The sequence below is a fragment of the Gilbertella persicaria genome, assembly GCF_025201335.1.
Source record: "Gilbertella persicaria strain CBS 190.32 chromosome Unknown B0P05scaffold_7, whole genome shotgun sequence".
Classification (NCBI taxonomy): Eukaryota; Fungi; Mucoromycota; class Mucoromycetes; order Mucorales; family Choanephoraceae; genus Gilbertella; species Gilbertella persicaria.
Genome location: NW_026251968.1, coordinates 562,758 through 583,314, shown reverse-complemented (window position 1 = coordinate 583,314; position 20,557 = coordinate 562,758). Strand labels below are relative to the sequence as shown.

Here is a 20,557-nt window from a genome sequence, read left to right as displayed (position 1 = left end):
ATGTATGGCACAGTATTCAAAGAGCAATGATAAAAAGTCATATGAAAGAATTAGTTTGCTTTATAATATGCGAGCTTTGTGGCATCGATTTTATTTTTGTATTTATCACTAATTTGCCTGTATTAGAAATCACATTTACAAGAATGATGTATATTGTTTTAAAGAGCCATTATTCGCTAGCCATATTGTCGAAAAAACGCTGAAATCATTTTTATGCACAAATGGATACAACATCAAACTACAAGGGTAAAAGTCAAGCCCTAAACAAGTGTTTTAATAGCATGACAAGAACATCGATAAGTCAATTGGATCCAGAGAGAGAAAGACGACAAAGCAATGGTCGTATTTCCCATTTGTTTTTGTAAAGCTGCATAATATGATGAAGAACAAGCTGGATCATATGTAGTTCACTATTGGCATTGATGTTCTTGATCTACTGGTAGAGGGTAATAAGCAAGTTTATTTTTATACATAACTTTTGACTATTTCGATATAGGCTATGAGGCCAGGCTATGAGGCCAGGCTATACTGAATGCTTTTCCTAGAAACTATTTTTCGAACTCCGGATATATCCAAATCATTCCACCTTAATGAATAAATGGGAAACAACAATGAGCTTTAAAGGCCATTCGTTGCAGCACAAGCTTTAATTCAGAAACTTTATGTAAAACTGGTAAACAACATTCGAAAAGAAGCAAGAAAGTACAGAAGATCAAGATATTCGTCTTGATACAGTAATCTCTATAGGTTGGGCCTAAGCCATGAAATTTTTGGACTGCCTTTATACAGGTGGCTTGGTTCAGGAAAACATATTTAAAATCAAAGGCTTGAAAATTTCTTTCAAACTCTTTATATTTCTTCAGGTTTGTTATTCAATAAAAAAAAGTAAAACAATATGGTATGGTTCCTTTGTAATGGTGTTTTTTTTTGTACTTGTTGATCTGCATGAGAAAAACACGCAAGTTCATTCGCATTACACACTTTATTGCTCTTCCATAGCATTTGAAGTGTACCGCTTATGTAGCGCTTGCAAGATTAAATAGACCTTCGTTTGAGGACTAGTGTTCTTAACCATAATGCTAGACTATAGGTAGACTGTCTACATGCACCTTTACTTTTTAAACCTTTAAGAAAATGAAAACCAATAAACTTACATATTTACTCTCTAGTCAATCCTTTTCGCTTTATTTTGTAATGTTTTATAATTACCTTTTGCCAAACCCCCCCCCCCCATTCGCCTCACTACATCAAGCTCGGCCCTGAGCATGATGGTTTTTTTAACTCACTGTTTTGACCAAAATCCATCACCAATAATTGTAAAAGTAAAATCAAACACTCATACCCGGATAAATGCTTGAACAAAGAACATGCTTCTTTTAACAAGAAAAGCTTGCAATTTATCTAATTTTTATTTTTCCATTTATAGCCAGCGTTTTCTTGGCTTTGGTTGTGTTAACAATAGTCAATGCAGCAGTGTGTTGCTCCAATTTTGGTAAAAGTTTGAAGCCTCATTGTAAGTATTTGCAACGGAAATACGTGTATGTGTGTTTATATCTTGTGATTCGTCTTTTCTTGTTTATTTTATTACATAGTAATTACACATCATAGACGCTCCTCCATGTCCCATCATCTCAGTGAACGTACATTATCATTGGATTAAAAAAAAAATAAAGAATTTCCCTTTTTGATTGTGTCATTTCCCTCCTTTTGTCACTCCAGAAATCTAGCAGGAATGCAATTGCATTACGACTGGCATTGGAAAGCTTGAGAGTTTGGATAGTTGAAAAGAGTGAGTCTAACTCTTATTGTATACTTTTCAGCCTTATTAATTAATAGCAAAAAAATCACATTAATTATATTGAATGGGGCAATCTCGAAATTTGGAGCTTAAGTTGTTAGCCATACTAAATAAAGCAACAATATCAGGGCTTGATGAGCTAGAAGGCAATGGTGAATAGTTTGACAAAGAGGCGGAATAACAGCAATATCAAAACACATGGGTCACATACAACAATGTTTGGAGGTTTTTCATAGTAGCAAATGATTCAATTGATGATAAAGAGTCTGGAACTTTGACACGACCAATCTCAGTCATGGTATAAAAGCGCTTGTGAATTCTCTGCGTCATATAAAAAATCAATTGGAATCCGTTAACTTGAAATGAAATGGTAGGATGTCCTTTGTTTAAACAATTGTTCCTTGATAAAACGGCCAATTTCAAAGTGTCTATACAAAGCGATTGTGTGGTGGTACTATCATCCCCAGGTTTTACCTCGCCATACCCAATATGTCTTCCAAATCTCGATTGGATCAATGTTGATATGATTGCATCTACTCGTATTTCAGGTGTTACTTCATCCATCTTGTTTGGCCATCTCAAAATGACTTTCTTCGTGTTGTCCGCTAAGATCGGTGATAGCAACGGCTCATAGTATCTGGTTTGAATATCAACTTCGCCAACTTTGTTCTTTTCCACTATCGTGTCCAAGGGTAATTTCGTAAGCCTATTGTACACACAGAATAAGAAAAGATATATAGGCCCTTATTTAAGCCCTATTCATCCGACTACACTTACATATCACCAATTCCTTCAATAACATGCCCTTTTAAAGAATCCATATCAGCAGCAAGCGTTAATAATTGAAGTTTCGCTTGTTTGGGTGTCACAGTGTTTCGATTAATACAAGTTAAAATGTCCATCACATCCATGTACTCTTTTTTTTGTAAACTCGGGGCATGTATCTGGACTTTTATTTCGCAATGATTGTTGTCGATCAATTGACAGTTTATCAAGCAACCCTTCGGTGAAAAAAGACATCATCGTATTGCTGTGTTGGTTTCTTGCTAAAAATAGGACATCGCCCAAGGCTAATAATTCTTGGATGTTGCTTTCAAGCATAATAGGTTTAGCTATTTCGTCAGAGTGAATTTGATAACGTCGGAAAATAGCCGTAACATCGAAATCATCGACCAAATAATGACCAAGATCGTTTTCATTATTGATAACTGAAGTTGGTTCTGATAATGTTGGTGTTGGTATTTCTGATGGTGTTGATATAGCTGGTTCCGATGTTGGAGGCGTTGGTCATTCTGATGCTAATGTAGTACTTGCCAAAAGCTGTTCAGAGTTTTTTACTAAAAGATTGTTCGCGGCAGTAGAGCATTTTGAATTAGCTTCCACCAAAGCATTCTGGCTTCTTTGTTCTGTCCAGAATTGTTTGCAAAGAAGTCTCTCTTTCCAATCAATGAAGTCCTGTTGAAGACGAAGCTTGTCATTTGATGGAATATGATTATCAATGATGGCCTTATAACGGGCATGGCATTTAGCTTGATCAGTATAGCCGAATTCTTTTGCAAAAGACATGACATCCAGGCTCTCCTTGTTTCTCAAGCACCAAGAAGTATCCACTGCCAACACGCGCGGACGCTTATTACTTGACCTGATTGTTGGAGTTTTTCGCTTGCTGTCCATTTTGAACCATAAGATTGAGCTATTGAACAATAAGTGTCAAGGTGTTAAGTAATCAATAATCAGTAATCACAATTAGTCAATAAATCAGGTAGTATAAAAGACAACCTGGAAAACATATATTTTAGAGAACAATCAATTTGTTTTGTAATAAAGAAGTATTGAACAGTCTCACTGTATTTCTTTGTTTTCTTTTTTATTCTATTCTATTTCCATTTCACAACCCAAACATCGCAACCTTGGACTTGGGTTCTCCTCCACACAACTTTTTATTAATTTAAGTAATACTGACACTAATGTTTTTCTATGTCAAGTTTCAATACTACAAGTGTTTACATGGCAAGCAGCGAAAAAAAGTGACGAACCTTTGCATTACTGGTTGAGGTAATTCTGAGTCAATCTAAGAATATACTCAGTTTATTTCAGTGCCAAATACAAGACAGTCTGAAAGGAATAACAATCAAGTGGAGGATTATTTTGTGGAATCAGCAAGAATAATAAGCACATACCAAATATAGAAATCTACCAAGGCTCACTCATGGTTACGGAAGCATACGAATCAAGAATATGTTATCCATAAAGGAATTCTCAAAAGCACTTTGTTTATAAACTAATGCAAATACAGTGCTTACGGTGTCAAATGGCGGATATGAAAAACTCAATCAGTGGATTTTCAAAATCCAAATTTCGTTAATAAAAAAGACGTTTTTATTTTTTTACAACTAAAGATGTTGTTTGTCTCTACATTTCTCAAAAGCGTTTATAGTGTTGTATAGACTCTCTTATAGTTTCCAAAGGAGTATTATTACATGACTCACTAATTCTAATGAACAAGTCTTCCTTATTCTCGAATTCACTGCGTCTAACTCTATTTTTAACAATAGACCAAAATTGTTCAATAGGATTCAGTTCAGGTGAACAAGGTGGAAGGTATACACACCTGTACCCTCTATCAGTAATCAAACGGTCAATATCTTTATAATGATGGATAGGAGCATTATCCATAACGAGATAAAATCCTTTTAATTCAGGGTATTTGTCTAGTTGATCTAGCGTACCAACCAGGAACTTAAGATAGTGGCCTTTGTTTTTCTGTTTTTTTAGACTTTGCCACCTTTCTTTTGCGACCACCTGCGACTATAATTCTTTTGTTCATCTGAGGAACCCTAACGTCGATATTTACGACACCAACTGTAGAAATTGCTCCTAATACCGAATGTGATTCAGCTTTGGTGAACGGTGTTGTTATAGCAGGGGTACTACTAGCTGATCGACCATAAGAAGGCCTCATGTTGATATCAAAACCAGATTCATCAATAAAAACGTAGTTTTGAAGGTAATTCGTATCTGAGTTATCTTATTTGATAACCCATTCGTATCTTTCTTGGATACGCTGTTCATCGTTTCGAGCTGCAGGATGACGAACTAATCTTTTCCTTGTCAGATTACACTCATGCAAAATGAAGCTATTCACTGTAGAACGTTTCAATGAGAATCCCTCAAAAGCTTTCGTCAAACTATCAACAACCTCGTCTGTCGTTCTATAAGCCTTCTCATCAAGCAACTGAATTATATGCTGTTTTTGAGGTTCCTGAAGTTGGCTTTTTGGTCGATTTCCCATCTTGTTTGTTTTTTTTTCTCATAAATATTCCAGTCAGGGTCTGTTCTGTTTCTTTTTGCCCAGGCCTGAGCTGTCCTCGGAACAATCCCAGCGCGTTCGCCTGCTTTAGCTGCGGAAAAAAACTTGATTTTCAAATAGTATAAAAATAAAGTCTTCTGATCATCAGTATAAACACCATCGCTATTGTCGTTGCGCACTTTGTCGGCTATATATTTTTCTACTCTCTCGGTCGCAAGAGAGATTCTACTTTCCAAATCTTCATCTTCAGGATCTAACTCAAAGGGAACAGGTTACGATTCCTTACAATCGGTTAAATTAGTCAAGTTTCTGAGGTCAAACTGTTCCCCATCCTCAATGATGTAGTCCATTGCTTCATCACCTTCTTCTGTGGTAATTCTACCTCGACCATCTTCCATTAGAAATATGTGTCTGCTGCTCATTCTTTATAATCTTAAGAAATGAAAAAACATCTTTTGATGCAGAAAATCCGCTGATTGAATTTTTCATATCCGGCATTTGATACCATAAGCACTGTATATCAAATCCATCTCTTTTGGGCTGAGTTGATCAATGATTCTTATTTCGTGATCGTAGTTTCCAATAATTGGCTCAAATTTGATAACTGATATGGCGGCGTCATCACAAGTTAATTAAAGGGAAAGCCCTACACTTTTTTTTTGTTATTTCTCTTTTGTTTTTTTCATCAAAGATGTCTGATATCACTACTCGCCAAGTCGGTGCCCTTTACTCTCTTGACTACAAGCTCTACTTTGGTAAGTTTTTATATGCGCGTGTGAGTGTGTGAGTGTTGTCGTGTTGACACATACCATAGAAAAGAACGGTGTCCCCGTCTCTCCTTTCCACGATATCCCTCTTTTCGCCAATGCTGAAAAGAACGTCTTCAACATGGTTGTTGAAATCCCTCGTTGGTCCAACGCTAAGCTTGAAGTAAGTCTAAAAACGCGTTAAGGTACAGTGTCACTTATGTATCACCGTAGATCTCCAAGGAAAATGCTATGAACCCTATTATCCAAGATACCAAGAAAGGTAAGCTTAGATTCGTTCGTAACTGTTTCCCCCACAAGGGTTACATCTGGAACTATGGTGCCTTCCCCCAAGTAAGTCAAATTGCAAGTCACGTATAGTTTTCTAACCCTATCTATCTAGACTTGGGAAGACCCTAACCACTCTCACCCCGAAACCAAGGCTCGTGGTGATAACGATCCTATCGATGTCATTGAAATTGGTGAGCAAGTTGCTTATCCCGGTCAAATCAAGCAAGTCAAGATCCTTGGTGTCATGGCTCTCTTAGATGAAGGTGAAACTGATTGGAAGGTCATTGCTATTGATGTCAACGATCCTTTGGCTTCCAAGTTGAACGGTAAGGATAAGGGAATTATAGGGAGTGTGTATATTGATCAATATGCATGGTAGATATCGAAGATGTTGAAAAGTACCTTCCTGGTCTTGTTCGTGCCACCAACGAATGGTTCCGTATTTACAAGATTCCCGATGGTAAGCCCGAAAACGTTTTCGCTTTCAGTGGTGAAGCCAAGAACAAGAAGTACGCTACTGATATCGTTCTTGAAACCCACGAAGCCTGGAAGGGTCTCATCAACGGTACCTCTGACAAGAAGGACATTGAAGTGTAAGTTACAAAGAAAAAAGAAGAAAGAAAAAGAGAGAGAAGCAAAGATTATATATGCTCATGATTTTTTATAGTGTCAACACCTCTGTTGAAGAATCTCCCTTCAAGCAAGATACTGTTGAAATCCCTGCTGTAAGTATTAACAAAGTTATTTTTTTGTGTGCACACGACTCATTGTATGATAGGCTTCTCCCGAACCTGCTGCTCCTATTGATCCCTCTATTGACAAGTGGTTCTTCATCTCTGGCCACACTTTGTAAATTCCTTTCTTAAGTTAATTCAATAAAGAACAAAAGCTCTTTTGTAACAAGTCCATCAATAGTATTAAACTCCAATAAGAAGTTGGCTTCATTAAGCTATTTTTTTTTTTTTTTTTTTTTTTTTTTTGGTGTCATGCATTCTTTAAACTGCTGGATCACCCTAAAATAGTAATCAGGCTGATTCAATCACCTATACATCATACACACACACTCCTTAATTTTCTTTTTTTTTCTTTTCAATAATATTTATAATATGGCCAACGTAGAAGGACCTATGTTTGTTCATAAAGAAGACGACACTACAGCAACTTCTTCCTCCTCAGCCAGTGACGATAACAACTCGCTCACAAGACGTACGAGCTATTCTTCAACTGACTCTACAGATAGCGATCCAGTCAAGAGTTTCAACAAACTGAGAAGACAAGGCTCAAGAAGTTCTATACTTTTGCAACCTAACACTCAAAGACAAAGAGGAGGAGAAGGTAGTGCTTTTTTTTTTGTTTAAATCTGTGTTCTCATCGTTCTCTTCTAGATACTAATACTTGGACACAGCATAAAAAGCATTTTTTTATATTAAGTAGTGCAGGAAAACCTGTTTGGACAAGGTAATTTCTCGTAAAGAAATATGTTTACTTACAAGAATATTTTAGATATGGGGATGAGAGTCGGTTATCTTCTTTAATGGGTGTAATACAAGCCATTATCTCCTTTTTTCAAGATAGTAATGACACAATAAAGTGAGTTATATTGTACAGAACCATATACTCATATTCGAGAGTAGGTCTATTAATGCCGGACATCACAAATTTGTATTTTTATTAAAAGAGCCCCTTTATTATGTTTCCGTTTCAAGAACAGGTGAATCTGATATTCAGGTATAGACTATAGTTAAATATGCTGTTATGCTTAAATCCACCTAGATCCGTGATCAACTTTTGTATTTGCACAACCAAATCCTTAGCGTATTAACCAGTGTACAGTTAACTCGTATCTTTGAACAACGAGTCAATTTTGATTTGCGTAGATTATTGGGTGGTACTGAAGTCTTCTTAGACAGTTTATCCACCTTATTCCACAATGATCATAGTTTTATGCTGAGTGGTCTACAATGTTTGCGTATGAGTAGAACAACAAGAGATCAAGCAGGCGAGATACTGTCTGATGGTAGAGTCAAAAACTTGTTATATGCTATGGTGGTAGCTGATGGCAAACTCGCGACCTTACTTCGACCTCGAAAACACAGTTTACATCCATCCGATCTCCATTTACTGTTCAACATGCTTACAGGATCCACTACATTTCATACAGCCGAATCATGGACACCTTTATGCTTACCCAAGTTCAATCCAAAAGGCTTCTTGCATGCCTACATTTGCTATATTGAAAAAGGCGTGTCCATTGTGGTGATCAGTACGGACAAAAGCAACTTTTTTGAGATCAGTGAATGGAAAACAAAAATTGTAGAAGCAATGCAAAAGAAGGTAGTGCTGCAGTATATTAAAGATGCTGCAGAAAAATCGTATATGGTAGAGGATATTCAGGTGCCGTCATTGTTGCATTTCATGTATAAATCCAAAGTACATGTTCAGTTTACAACACCTGGCTTAAGTGGAATGTATACCAATGATTTGGACAAGAAGCGATTGTTTAGAATGTATCAGCACTTACATGATAGAATGCATCACAAATCAAGGCCTTTGAAGCTATACTATGTAAATAGTGAAAAGGAGGCTATGTTGGGTTGGGTAAGTTATTCCGTGTAAATACGATCATACTCATTCGAATTAGATTACTTCTTCTTTTGAACTATATGTTGTATTCCCCTCCAACACACCAAAACCCTTGATTATCTCAAGCTCAAATCAGTTGTTAAGATGGATCAAAAAGAACGAAGAGAACCTTTTTATTCTAAATTCGCCTGTATTCTAGAACTTTTCATCACCTTCTTCCTTTTCTCTCAAATTCATAATTTCCAGTTGGCCTTTTCCTTTGCCTTCCTTCTGTAATAAATCATTGATCGTTCTGTATTTACCAGGATCTATCAGAGCAATCTACACAGATATTAGACATTGTTTAGTAATCTGCGGCTTACAATTTCAATTTCCATAGATCCAGAATCTTCATCTTCAACTGATGTCAATAAAGGCATGATCTTTTCACGCAATTTTTTCGATTCCGCAGACTGCGGCAATGTCACTCTTAATCGCATTTGAGCACGTTGAATAGGCAGTAACTGCTTCTCTTGAAGTTGTTTAATCACATCCAATGCTTGTGATTTGGTACTACGTTTGGGATTTACACTAAGATGGAGGTCTTGCATTGCCTTTTCAATCATAGTCACTGTATAAGGTCGCTTTGTTTGAGGATTCACACAATTATCCGTGACAATATTGGCAATATCCTTCCACAGTGTTTCGAGTTGGTCTGTTCTTTCTTTTTCGGCTACTTGGAGTTCGCCCTTTTTGAGGATTTCTTGAATAACCTTATCCATATCTTCTGTCTTGAAGCATTTTTTCAAATCTTCTTTACTGACGACTTGTCCCTTGGAGACATTGAAAAATACATTGTGGATTTGTAAAACTTCGTCCAAGTCAGTCTCTCTATAATTATCTTAGTAGTCTGTACAGTGTTATTTTAACTTACACGTTAGAGCGCCACTCCATAACTTTGTTTTTGTAGCAGGCGAGTTCGAAACGTTTGCCCCCTTTACGAAGACGAACGATAGATACATTAGTCAGCCTAATAGAGAGATAAATATTCAATGTCTTTTTTTTTAAAAAAAAAAAAAAAAAAAGTCCTACTTTATCTGTGTATTGGGTCTTTGAATAACCATACTATGAATTAATAATGAAAAAAAAAAAAGAAGAAAAAGCAGTGACTTTTTAAGAAATCCATAATATTCTATGCTGGGTTCACCAAAAATACCACAAAACTTTCATGGACCGCAGCAGGTTAGTGGGTAACAAGATCAAGCAAATACCACTGATATTCATTATGATGAATGACATCTTTACTAGTTAAACTAAAGCTGTAGACATATAGTATACCGTATCATACTTAATACATGTGCGATAAATTATTTGTCGTATATCATGCGTCAAAGAGATTATTGACACTTTGGCATCGCCATTCCTTTCTTTGATTTTCGGAGGATTAAGTGTGTTTTCAATATCACAGAGACACTAGGTAAATAAATGCTTTCACTGTAAAAAAAGACAACGATCCATAGATATCTTCCTCTTTTCTTAGACAAATTAAGGTATTCCAAGGCCTGTTTATACATGTATGAACGCTCTAAATACCTACAAATAGTGTCTGCTAGCATCCATAGTACATTTGGAGATGGTATGGACCAAAAAAAGCGACTTGTGAAATTTGACCGAAATATGCCTTTCGAGCAAAGGATACTACTCATGGAAAAAGCTTAATTTGACAACACTTGATCTTCTTTTTGACGCTACAAGACGAAAAATCGAGCTATCGACAAGTTTAAATACTCAAAGTGTGCGTCAAAGACTCTGGTTTTTGATCACTGTGTTCGCTTAACAGTTGTACTATAAAAGCAACGAGATATAAGCAAAAAACCTCTTAAACATTTTTGTTTATTTGCTCAATATTTTAGCAGCAACATTGTTGTGTTCTTTGTCAGCATACTGAAGTCAGATAATCGCATCTTTGTGCAGTTCTCAGCAAAAGCTCCGTTTTTTTTTTTTAAAAGCGTAAGGTAAAAAAAAATGATTTTAGAGTTTTATGAAAGAGATAAAATGAAATTAAAAATGAGACAAGGAATATATAAAAGTTAAATTTAAGCGAAACAGTGGTGAAAAGAAGAAGGAGAGATGAAGGAATCAGTCGAGACAGTTTGTCCCTTTAGCAGCGCGGCGGGCAATTGCCCAGAGGGTTTGACTGAAGGCTATACTGGCAAGAAAGGGTTCTCTTCGATGGATATTAGTCCAATGGGTCTTCCAAAGCTCTGAGAGTACAAAAATAAGGAGCGCTTCAACTTCAATGGGATAAAACTTATTGAAGTTGATTTTGTCAAAGTTCAAGGATTGAAGAGCAGAGGAGATATTGTCGATAGAGGTGCCAGGCCAAAGGAATTCACAAATAATAGTGTCTCGAAAAATGAAAGACAGTCTCAACTTCTTGACAAAAAGAACAAAGTGGGGTAGGAGCAGTAGAAAGTGCCATGTTGAAGAGAAGGGATCTGGTAGAGACTTTCCCAGTTATCAAACGATAAATGGTGTTATGCTGTACGCTGGTAAAATTCATGCACCAAAAAAGTTTTTAAGCAGAAGCAGAGACAGAAAATTGATTAACATCTTCATGCAAAGAGGCCTTCACCAGTGCGATTTTAAAGAAGCGTCGAGCATATTGAAAGGTATTAAATTTAGGGTCCGTGATTGGTAAGTTCAAGACATGGATAAAGGAATAAAAGCCAATAGAGCGCTGAATGGCTAGTACGTAGGCAGGATTGTAAAGTTCAAGGGAAGAGGGAACTAGAAACTGTTAAAGAAAGGGCTCTAGTTGACATCTACCATCATTTATAGCTCTAAGGAACTTTCGGTTAACAAAGAAAAGATCTCGAGAGATGTTAGCCTCTATAATGTGTTGGAGGAAATGTTCTTGAGGATAATAGACATATAGAGCAGAAACAGGAAGAGATCGTAGTTTCGGAGACAAAACATAAGATGTGGAAAGGGGGAAGACTACTGAGAGAAGTAGCAAAAGACAATCAATTAAGCTAGGCATGTATGTGTAGTTATTGCGTGGAATAAGATCCATAGTTTGACAGATCATTGTGACAGTGTTGGTAGCCATGAATCTAAACGAATGTGGACGAGCTCGAGGGAAAAGTAAGTGTAGCAAAATATTGTCCGTCTGAAGCAGTTGGCAGCAATGGTAGAGAACGAAATCATGAACTAAATTACGTTCTGCTGTTGGGTGTAGGAGCGGATGAATCCAACGGAAGTACAGTGAGCTTTGTTGGATTTCAAGTTCCAAGACACTTAAACCACCAAATCTTCTAGATGTAGTCATCAGTTTCCAACTTAAGCGAAGAAAAATACCATGAGTGACAAAGGAGGTGATTACGCTTTTGATGGATTGTAGAATAGCTTTTGTAACAGGTGTTACTCCTAGCAAATACCAGCATTTTGAGAGGATGAACGTATTGGCTAGTAGCACGTCCTAGTACGGACAATCTAAGGCTAGCATACGAGTCAGCGACTGCTTTCAAAGATCCAATAAAAGAGGAGAAAAAGGCTGTTCGCTGTGTGGAAGATTGAATCAAAGGGAAACCCAAGTAAATGATGGGATCAGCATTTTTGGAATCCCAGATCTTGTTAATTTCAAGGTCTTCTAAGACAGATAACCACTTGTCACTCATATCTCTACCTGAAAGAGAGAAGGCTCGGACTTTGCTGAAGTTGATTTTGGCGTTAGAGGCATCGCAGTAGGTGCGAAGCTGAATATGCAGCCTAAGCAAATCATCAACATTGTGGAGGAATACCATAGTATTATCAGCATAACTGAGAAGCTTGATAGGTGGCAGGTTCGGTTGAATATCAGTCAGGTTGGACTTAAAACAGTATCAAGTAAACTGATTGTCCATGAGAATGGTTTGCAGCAGAGGCTCAAGAACAAAATTGTAAAGAATACAAGAAATAGGATCACCTTGCTTCAAATCATGACGTTTGGGTACTAAAGTAGAAGACAACCAAATATTCATGTTGATGCAAATTCTGTTTTGCTGGAAAAGAGAATACAATCAATCAACCAAAGGTTCAGGAAAACCAAGATGTTGTAAGACAAGAGATAGGTATTCTAGATTAACCCGATCTTATGCCTTTCCTTGGTCTAGTAATAATCCTAAATCTTGATCATCTTCATTGAAGTTTAAGGCAGTGTTTTCCATCATCATTTGAGTCAACAGACTATGTTCAGCAATGAACCTGCCAGGCATAAATTCTAGTTAGTGGCAATTGATCATAGGATATGCTATCGACATGATGCGCTAGTTAAGGATTCTAGTGAAGATTTTGTTGTCCGTATAGACCAACTGAATTGGTCTATAACTGTTTGCAGACGTCAAATCACCCTTTTTTGGAAGCAATGCCATCAATGGTATTAGCCAAGAATTAGGAAAAAGAGACTGTGACAAAGCATCATTGTATATCTGAAGAATAAGTGGCTTTAGGCAAGGGATACGAAGTACAATATTTTTATACTCTCGAAGGATTCTGTTTTATTCAGATAGCAAACGCTTAATGATTTTAGTTTTCCAATTAAGTTGATCTAACTGAAATTCTCGGTTGTATATTTTGATTTGTGCCTTTAACTGATTCCGAATGTCCTGAGCTGAGTTGCCAGACTGTAGGTTTTCCTGCTCAGCATAACTTCTTATATGATCTGCAAGACCCTCTCGAAAGGTAGCCAATTTCGCCAAAAATGGATTACCCTTCCAGGATCCTTTTACCATTGCTGCTGAAGAAAGCTGATAGTGAATCGTCAGTAGAGCATGATCTGTCCAGCTGTACTTTGCAAAAGATTGTGACATAAATTTGATATTTGATGCATGTGGTAATGAACAGAAAATGTAATCAATATGGCTACGACTACCAGTGGTGCCGACAAAGGTAGGTAGCAGATAGTAGACTGGTCCAATCTACATCTATGTTCGATTGTTTGTGAATGTTATAGTTGAAATGATCAACGACAATGATTGGGATGATGGAAGAACCTTGTCGATTTTGCATCCTTAATGACTTCAAAAGTACCTAGCATTTTAATAATGTTCAAAAAGTGTGTTTAGGAGCCCATTTTGTAGATAGTTTATCAGTAGAGCCTTCAATCTTGTCTCATAAAACTTATTTTTATCCCTTTTGCCTGTAAAATAGGTGTCGCTTCTTTTTTATTCTACATGACGATACTTACATATCTTAGTTTTTATGAAATAAATGTTTGTAATTCTAGTAGGCTTATTATTTGTCCAATGCTTTTTGTCAAACAAGTAATGAGAACAGAAACCGAAATACTTTTTTGTTTCAGACAAAACTATATGTATATTCACATTATGTTTATCTTCTTGTGACAGATCTCATGTCTTTAAGATAATTCTATATTAATATCTTGATGTATAAGGAATGCATCACTCGGAAGGATAAATATATCAGCCTAGTACCATTCAGCCTTGTTTAATTGTTTGATCTGCATGCAGCTTCAAATCTTTTAAAAAAGAGGAATATAATTTACTGATTTGGACATAATCCCTAATTGATAGTTGGCATGCCTCAATTTCAAAAAAAGAAATCTGTTATTTATATAAATATACACGTTAATTTAACAAGAGATGGTGTCTTTAGTAATTGTTTGTTTAAATAAATTTATAAGGCTTGGATTTAGCAAATTCTAAAGGAAAAGGGGAGTACATCTTTGAAGAAGGAGAGGAGAAGGGGTTTACTTTTACGCCTGTAATTCAATTATGTTCTATTTGAACAAATCTGTGATATTCTTTGCAGATCCATCTCTAATTGAAATAAAATGTGTGGTTGTGTTAAATCCTAATTATTAAATTATGCCTAAACAATCTAAATAAAAATAAACCAAACGTATTCATGACAATGGCTGTGGCATAAACTTATAATTAGTTTGTGGCACATACGGAGCACGGAAGTATCACCAAACACAAAAAGCCCATCATTATAGATACAAAAAAAAAGAGCTCCTTTTATTTTAGCACAGGAGAAGTCCCTTTTTTTTTCTTTGACAGAGATCAAAAAAGAATTCTCAAAAACAATAACTTTTCTATTAAGATGCATTACGCATAAAGTATCCTATCCATCTTGCTTGTCTAAGAATAAAGAGGCAACATATCTATTTTAAAAAGAACAAAAAATGGAATGCAACACTAATCTGAAAATGTCATATTTGTGTATGAGAAAACTCTAGAAAGCATGCGTAACAGGAGACGTGTTTGTGTATGTACAAAATTTGATATTGAAGTGAGGGAGACGAAAAAAGCACATGGTGATCCCCTCTGCACTTTAACTTTATATGCAGCATAATAGTAGTTTTTTTTTGTTTGTTATTGTTTTATTAAGGTTATTATTGCTATTATTGTATTGAAAAAAAAGTTCATATATAATATATTTCAAGATGGTATTATTATCACTGCTCAATGGTATTGTTGTCTTTTTTTTGTTACCATTAAGCAATGAATTAAATGTCAATAAATGTATGAAAAAGAGAATGAATTCTCGGAGCGATTAAGGTGAAATATATGTATATATATATATATGTGTGTGTGTGTGTGTGTGTGTGTGTGCGGTTCAAAGCAGTTTTAATGCTTTGTTTAGTTGAGGCGTCCAATAGGCAAGGTGAAATAAGAGGATTGCTTAGTCAACAAACCAGACAGGGCATTATACCAAGCAATTAGAGCAGTGACAACACCAAGAGCACCACCAGCAACCTGGCAAGGAACAGATTCATTTAATTTACCAGCAGTCAGCATGATGAATGTGATGAACAAGAAAAAGAAGAGAGAAATAAGACCAATATTAGAGCGATGCGAAGCGATCAACATGATACCAGTAAAAATAGTCCAACCTAAGAGATAATAGCCAAGCGATTTTTCCAAAAGAGCTTTGTCAGTACCATAACTACCGGTAATGTTGGCACCAGGAATAAAAATCAAACCAAATGAGAGCCAGAAGCCACCATAACTAGAGAATGCAGTTGCACCAAATGTGTTTCCTGTCTTAAATTCCCACATACCAGCCAAAAGCTAACAAACAAAATGAGTAAACAAGCACAGGCATGCAATTCTACCTTACCTGAACAAGACCACCATAAAAGAAAGCAAGACCAGTAACAACGCCATGAGGGCCTGTGGCAGGAACACCTGCACCAGCATTATGAAGTGATAATACAAATGTGGTCAAAGCGAAACCACAGAGACCCAAAGGGCCCGGATTAGCAATTGTAGGTGCAGCTGCTACAGGTGGAGGAGTAGAGTGGGCAACTTGATACTTGGATTCGACGTCTTGATGTTCGGAGGACATTATGTAAAATCAGGCTTATTTTGTCTGTAAATATGAATGTAAGAGAAAGAAAGAAAAATGTGGGGAATGGTACAATGTTGGGCCTTTTATATATGATTTGGTACTGTGTACACGCACAATATTTTTTTTTTCTTTGGGGGAGTAGCACAAGTGAAAACTTTCCAAGAGAAAGCAACAAGCTTTTATTTCCTTTTTAAGACAAAAACAAGAATAGAATGGCAAATTCGCGTAAAGGGGAATCTCACATATATAAAAAAAAAGGGCTTTATATGAAGGAGTTAGCTACTTTAGTCAAGGAAGCCAAGAATAAGGAAAGGTCTCATTGAAACATAGTATACGCTCCTTTTCAATTCATAGTTTTGACAACGAAACAGATGCTTTTTGGCATGTGTGCTGATTGGATACGATCTAAATGGAGCAACTTCTAAATTCAGATCTTCTCCCGACGTATTTGGTAAGTAGCAGACTTATTTTACTATCCAAGTGATTCATACGATTCTGACCAGTTATTTTGCGTGTGAATGAGAAAGAATGCAATAAAAAAGAATTCCATGTAATTTGATGGGAAAAAAAAAAGATGGCAAGAACAATAACAAAATCAACATAACCAGTCCTCTTACTGTATTGTTGTAACTGAAGTGTCAAAATGTCTTACAGATTTTACATTTTCTGACCGCGGATGGATTCCCTTGTGAGGTTAAAACAGTTGTTTAAAGACAAAAAAAAAACAAGGCTGAAATGGTTTGTTGAGCGTGTGTGAGTGTCACAAGTTGCCACTTGGGTAGATCCTCGTTTTTTCTCGGATTGTTGTTCCCCACACAATTTTGTGAATTAAATTCACAAGGATTAGTATGGTACGATGTTTTCATCTCAGGAACATATAGGAATATGTGTTTTTCTCATCTATAAAAAAAAATACCTTTGGACAAGTGCTACAAAAGCATGCTTATGTAATATATTTTCTCTTGTTATATTGTTGCATGTATTGGCTTGAGGTGATGAGAATAAAATAGATTCAAATGGTTTCTTTGAATTCTTCCCGAGGGTAGGACAAGCGGAATTGATTGTAAATAATTGTTGCTCCCCCAGCTTTACCCCACATTTTTCATCTTAAATATGGATCACAAAAGAAAAGAGAGCAGAGGCGATATAGTAGAATCCCATGCTTCAAATGAATAAGGCTAAAGCCATATCGAATCTTGTTTTACAGAAATCACTTAAAATGTAATAATTTTTGGCTTAGCCAATCAAGTGTTGCTTGAAATTTGTGCAAAATTTAGTTCTTTCATCATTCAAGCGTAATAATGGATTATTGTGTTTAGTAAATCACTAATGAATAGCAGAAATAAGCATTATTCTCTAAACTAATTGATATATATATATATATATATAGAGTCTGTCTGGAATGGTTGGAGAACAACTTTTTTTATATAAATAACGGTTACCAAACTTCTTCGTGAATGGATAGTCCTCATCTCAAAATCAACAACTTGCATATGAAAAATATCAAAAATCAGTACAAGCGGCCCAAACTTCCAATAACAAGCAATTCAAGCAATGGCCAGACATGATCATAAGCACTAATTTCAGTGTAAGTTATTATACACTGACCGAAACATAAATCAGCTCAATTTTTTTGTCATTTGAACCTAGCAACAAAGGCATCATGATCCAAGAGCCCTTTAATATTATTCATGTATCTCACGATTTTTTTTTCTGAAAATAGAAAACGCGTTGTTCTGAGGATTGCATTAAGCATGTTTTTTTGAGTTTGATTTTTTGATAGCAATGCTGACACTTTTCATTAGGTTCGAAACAATACAAACATGATAACTCGCCAGTTATCGGTCTATTGATCAAAAAAAAAAAAAGCCCCATGACCGAGTACATCCCGAGTGTTTTCGCCCAGTTTTATCTCGTTTTGAATTTCCTGAGACTCTCATTTCGAGTGTAATAGGACACTTCTTCTACATTGAACAAGCATTAAACGTGAACGGCTTTTTATCCCCACCGGTCAAGCAAAGACAACGACTCCAACAAGGCAATCCTCTTTCGCCAGTCTTATTCAATCTCGCTTTTGAGCCTTTTCTACTCAACAATGACAAATATTTTAACCCCTTCCTCTCGTTTAGATAGTCGCAATGTGTGGTATCGTGCTTTGCATCATAAAATACCCCATCGTACTACCCTTCATTTTCTTCTTCCCGACACAACATCCAATGCCTAATGCCTCATTTGTCCCTCTGAAAACAAAACAGAGCACCACTATCTTCTCTCCTGCCCTCATAAACTCAAAGTCTGGTCACGAGTATGACGTCTCTTTGCGTTTTTATTTCTCACATCTTAATCCCGCTAGAACAATTCATATATCACGTACACTTCGCCTCCTCTGCTGCAGTCGTTATTGGTTGTATTCTCTTAGATATCTGGCGTGCTCCCTGGCGAATAGTATTCATGGCCAAGAGAGAATACTTTGAGATTGTTTACACATGTTTATTAAACTGAAAAACAAGATATCCTTTACGCTTTGTTGGAGCAAAAATTAATATTGCTGTCCTAATTTTTCTTTTTAGTAGCCCAACTTATTTTCTTCAGCTGTAATTAGATCTTTTTACAAAGCAAGACCACCTTGGAATTCAATACAGCTTAAACCTTCTTCATAGATTTTGTAATTCAATAAGGCCCATTCACCTTCCTTGTTCATATAAACTTTTTCTTTACGTTCAATTTTACTCATATCAATATTTGAGTTGTCGTTCATTGCTTCCTTGTTATTTTCCCAGACATTATCATGCTCTTGATGACAAGTAAAGCCAGGCTTTACATATACAACAGGAATATCTTTTGTCCAAGTGGCTGTGCAGATAAACTCAATATCCATCCTAAAAAAATCAATGAGTATGGACTTGGATTTTTGTTTTAAACATTACCATGCAACACCACCTGCTTCTCTGTAACCTCTTGGAACCTTCCAAGTATCTCTATGAGCCATTGTGAAATCACCAGCTTGATCAGCTACTTCGAGAATGTTCATTGTAGTAGTTTTGTCTTGAATTTCGTAACTATTTGTGCTGGTGACTGTAATAGGTGGGGAAGAGTGTACTTGCCCCAGTTTTGGTCTCCTAATGAGCAGCTTTCATAAATCACTTTGTCACTTGAGAAGGGTTCCAAGTTAACAATGGAAGGTGGCAAATTATCATGACTAGTGTAGATACAATAAGTAAAAAAGACAAGAAAGTCTTATTAACTTACATGTTGTGATGATCTTGATGCTGTAAATAAATATAGCCCTTTTTGAAGACTCTAGAAATGATAGCATTATGGAAATTATGTGACCAAATATCATCTATAAGAAGTTAGATAAAGTCGGATGTATTACATTTTATATTTACCTTGGTTTGTACAGACAATAAATTCACCACGAGCAAACCGAATACCAACATTCTTGCCTTCAAATTCGTGCAGAGGAGACTTTCCTCGGTTTTGCATGATTTTATGAAGAGAATTGGGTATGGTGATGATTCTATATTTTAGATAATTGGAAGCCCTGAATCTAAAAGCATCAATGACTCTTCTTTTGTCTTGAGGAGGATTCCATTCAACAATCAATAACTCAATGTCTGTCTTTGTCTTTTCAGCCAAAATGTATGCAGAATCAATGAAGTTTTGAAGACGATGATGTTGACCACTAACATAACATGAGTCTTATTGGTTTGTAAACAAAAAGCTTACCCAGCATAATTATCGACTCGAGTTACAATAACAATAGAAAGATATGCAGAAGGCTTTTCTCCAGGATCGAGACATGACTCCCATTCCTTCTTTGTCATGTTTAGTTGCTCCACTTGCGCTGTGTCCTTGATGACATTCGAAGAAGGAGAAGATTGCTCTATTCTTGTCACACTGTAGTGTTGTTGATTCGACAAGCTATAAACGAAAAATAAAGAGATACAAGTGAATGCTAAGATAGCAGGCAAGAGTACCCTTTTGCTGGAAAGTAAACTCTTCAACTTGCTCATTGAATAAAGGAGGATGACAAGATAAAAAGGAGAAAGAGAACTTGCCGAGTCTAAAAAAGGACACTAAAAGAAGATCACAACGAAAATGAGGATTTAAAGCCCAGACACAAAAAAAACTTTCGAAGCCTTGTTTTCTCAATGGTTAGTAAACTTGTTCTCCAGCCAACCTGTAATGCCTTCTTTCTCTCGTTTTCTCAAGGTATCTAAGGAAAACGAAGTTTGAATAGGCCCTAATAGCAGTTTTCTTACACATGAATTAATACAGAGAATTATATACAGTAGTTAGCAACTGTAGATTGGATCTTCTGTATCACGTAGCACAAGAGTATTCCTGTAGCCTCCACATTTCCTTTCAACCGAAATATAAAAATATAGAGCATAGCCATTTTACGTTTTACGGAATACAGAAAAGCCTTGGAGATAAGGTTAGCAACCGTTGCCATGCTCATTTATTTTACCACGATAACCGAGATGATTT

The 20,557-nt window shown here is 36.2% G+C and overlaps 8 protein-coding genes across 8 annotated transcripts; 2 read left to right on the top strand and 6 right to left on the bottom strand.

Annotated features, from left to right (window-relative positions):
- Positions 1-1,849: 1,849 nt before the first annotated feature.
- On the bottom strand, positions 1,850-2,700 carry B0P05DRAFT_577769 (uncharacterized protein; the record flags this gene model as incomplete). Its single annotated transcript, XM_051581809.1, has 5 exons — positions 1,850-1,937; positions 2,010-2,119; positions 2,156-2,504; positions 2,576-2,651; positions 2,685-2,700. 5 exons carry the CDS (start codon positions 2,698-2,700, stop codon positions 1,850-1,852), a joined length of 639 nt encoding a protein of 212 aa, XP_051437967.1.
- A 296-nt stretch (positions 2,701-2,996) lies between these two features.
- Positions 2,997-3,472, bottom strand: B0P05DRAFT_464224 (uncharacterized protein; the record flags this gene model as incomplete). Its single annotated transcript, XM_051574205.1, has 2 exons — positions 2,997-3,118; positions 3,265-3,472. The coding sequence occupies 2 exons, from the start codon at positions 3,470-3,472 to the stop codon at positions 2,997-2,999; spliced, it is 330 nt and encodes a 109-aa protein (XP_051437966.1).
- A 1,243-nt stretch (positions 3,473-4,715) lies between these two features.
- On the bottom strand, positions 4,716-5,566 carry B0P05DRAFT_331870 (uncharacterized protein). Its single transcript, XM_051573555.1, has 2 exons — positions 5,491-5,566; positions 4,716-5,389 (listed from the first exon to the last, which is right to left on the bottom strand). Exon 2 carries the CDS (start codon positions 5,088-5,090, stop codon positions 4,827-4,829), a length of 264 nt encoding a protein of 87 aa, XP_051437965.1. The 5' UTR covers positions 5,091-5,389; positions 5,491-5,566; the 3' UTR covers positions 4,716-4,826.
- A 138-nt stretch (positions 5,567-5,704) lies between these two features.
- B0P05DRAFT_530262 (inorganic pyrophosphatase) lies at positions 5,705-7,053 on the top strand. Its single transcript, XM_051576843.1, has 7 exons — positions 5,705-5,863; positions 5,923-6,038; positions 6,089-6,208; positions 6,258-6,471; positions 6,525-6,738; positions 6,813-6,870; positions 6,924-7,053. The coding sequence occupies exons 1-7, from the start codon at positions 5,800-5,802 to the stop codon at positions 6,996-6,998; spliced, it is 861 nt and encodes a 286-aa protein (XP_051437964.1). The 5' UTR covers positions 5,705-5,799; the 3' UTR covers positions 6,999-7,053.
- Positions 7,054-7,251: 198 nt separating this feature from the next.
- B0P05DRAFT_584526 (vacuolar fusion protein MON1) lies at positions 7,252-8,927 on the top strand (the record flags this gene model as incomplete). The annotated part of the gene is made up of 6 exons (XM_051582359.1): positions 7,252-7,480; positions 7,531-7,603; positions 7,649-7,735; positions 7,780-7,873; positions 7,919-8,743; positions 8,787-8,927. 6 exons carry the CDS (start codon positions 7,252-7,254, stop codon positions 8,925-8,927), a joined length of 1,449 nt encoding a protein of 482 aa, XP_051437963.1.
- Positions 8,924-9,831, bottom strand: B0P05DRAFT_569305 (SBDS protein C-terminal domain-containing protein; the record flags this gene model as incomplete). Its single annotated transcript, XM_051581238.1, has 4 exons — positions 8,924-9,049; positions 9,091-9,598; positions 9,642-9,737; positions 9,800-9,831. 4 exons carry the CDS (start codon positions 9,829-9,831, stop codon positions 8,924-8,926), a joined length of 762 nt encoding a protein of 253 aa, XP_051437962.1.
- Positions 9,832-15,351: 5,520 nt separating this feature from the next.
- B0P05DRAFT_569304 (GPR1/FUN34/yaaH family-domain-containing protein) lies at positions 15,352-16,060 on the bottom strand (the record flags this gene model as incomplete). The annotated part of the gene is made up of 2 exons (XM_051581237.1): positions 15,352-15,783; positions 15,833-16,060. The coding sequence occupies 2 exons, from the start codon at positions 16,058-16,060 to the stop codon at positions 15,352-15,354; spliced, it is 660 nt and encodes a 219-aa protein (XP_051437961.1).
- Positions 16,061-18,671: 2,611 nt separating this feature from the next.
- Positions 18,672-19,890, bottom strand: B0P05DRAFT_464027 (uncharacterized protein; the record flags this gene model as incomplete). The annotated part of the gene is made up of 6 exons (XM_051574194.1): positions 18,672-18,942; positions 18,991-19,122; positions 19,164-19,262; positions 19,313-19,406; positions 19,453-19,748; positions 19,793-19,890. The coding sequence occupies 6 exons, from the start codon at positions 19,888-19,890 to the stop codon at positions 18,672-18,674; spliced, it is 990 nt and encodes a 329-aa protein (XP_051437960.1).
- Between the last annotated feature and the right edge of the window lie 667 nt (positions 19,891-20,557).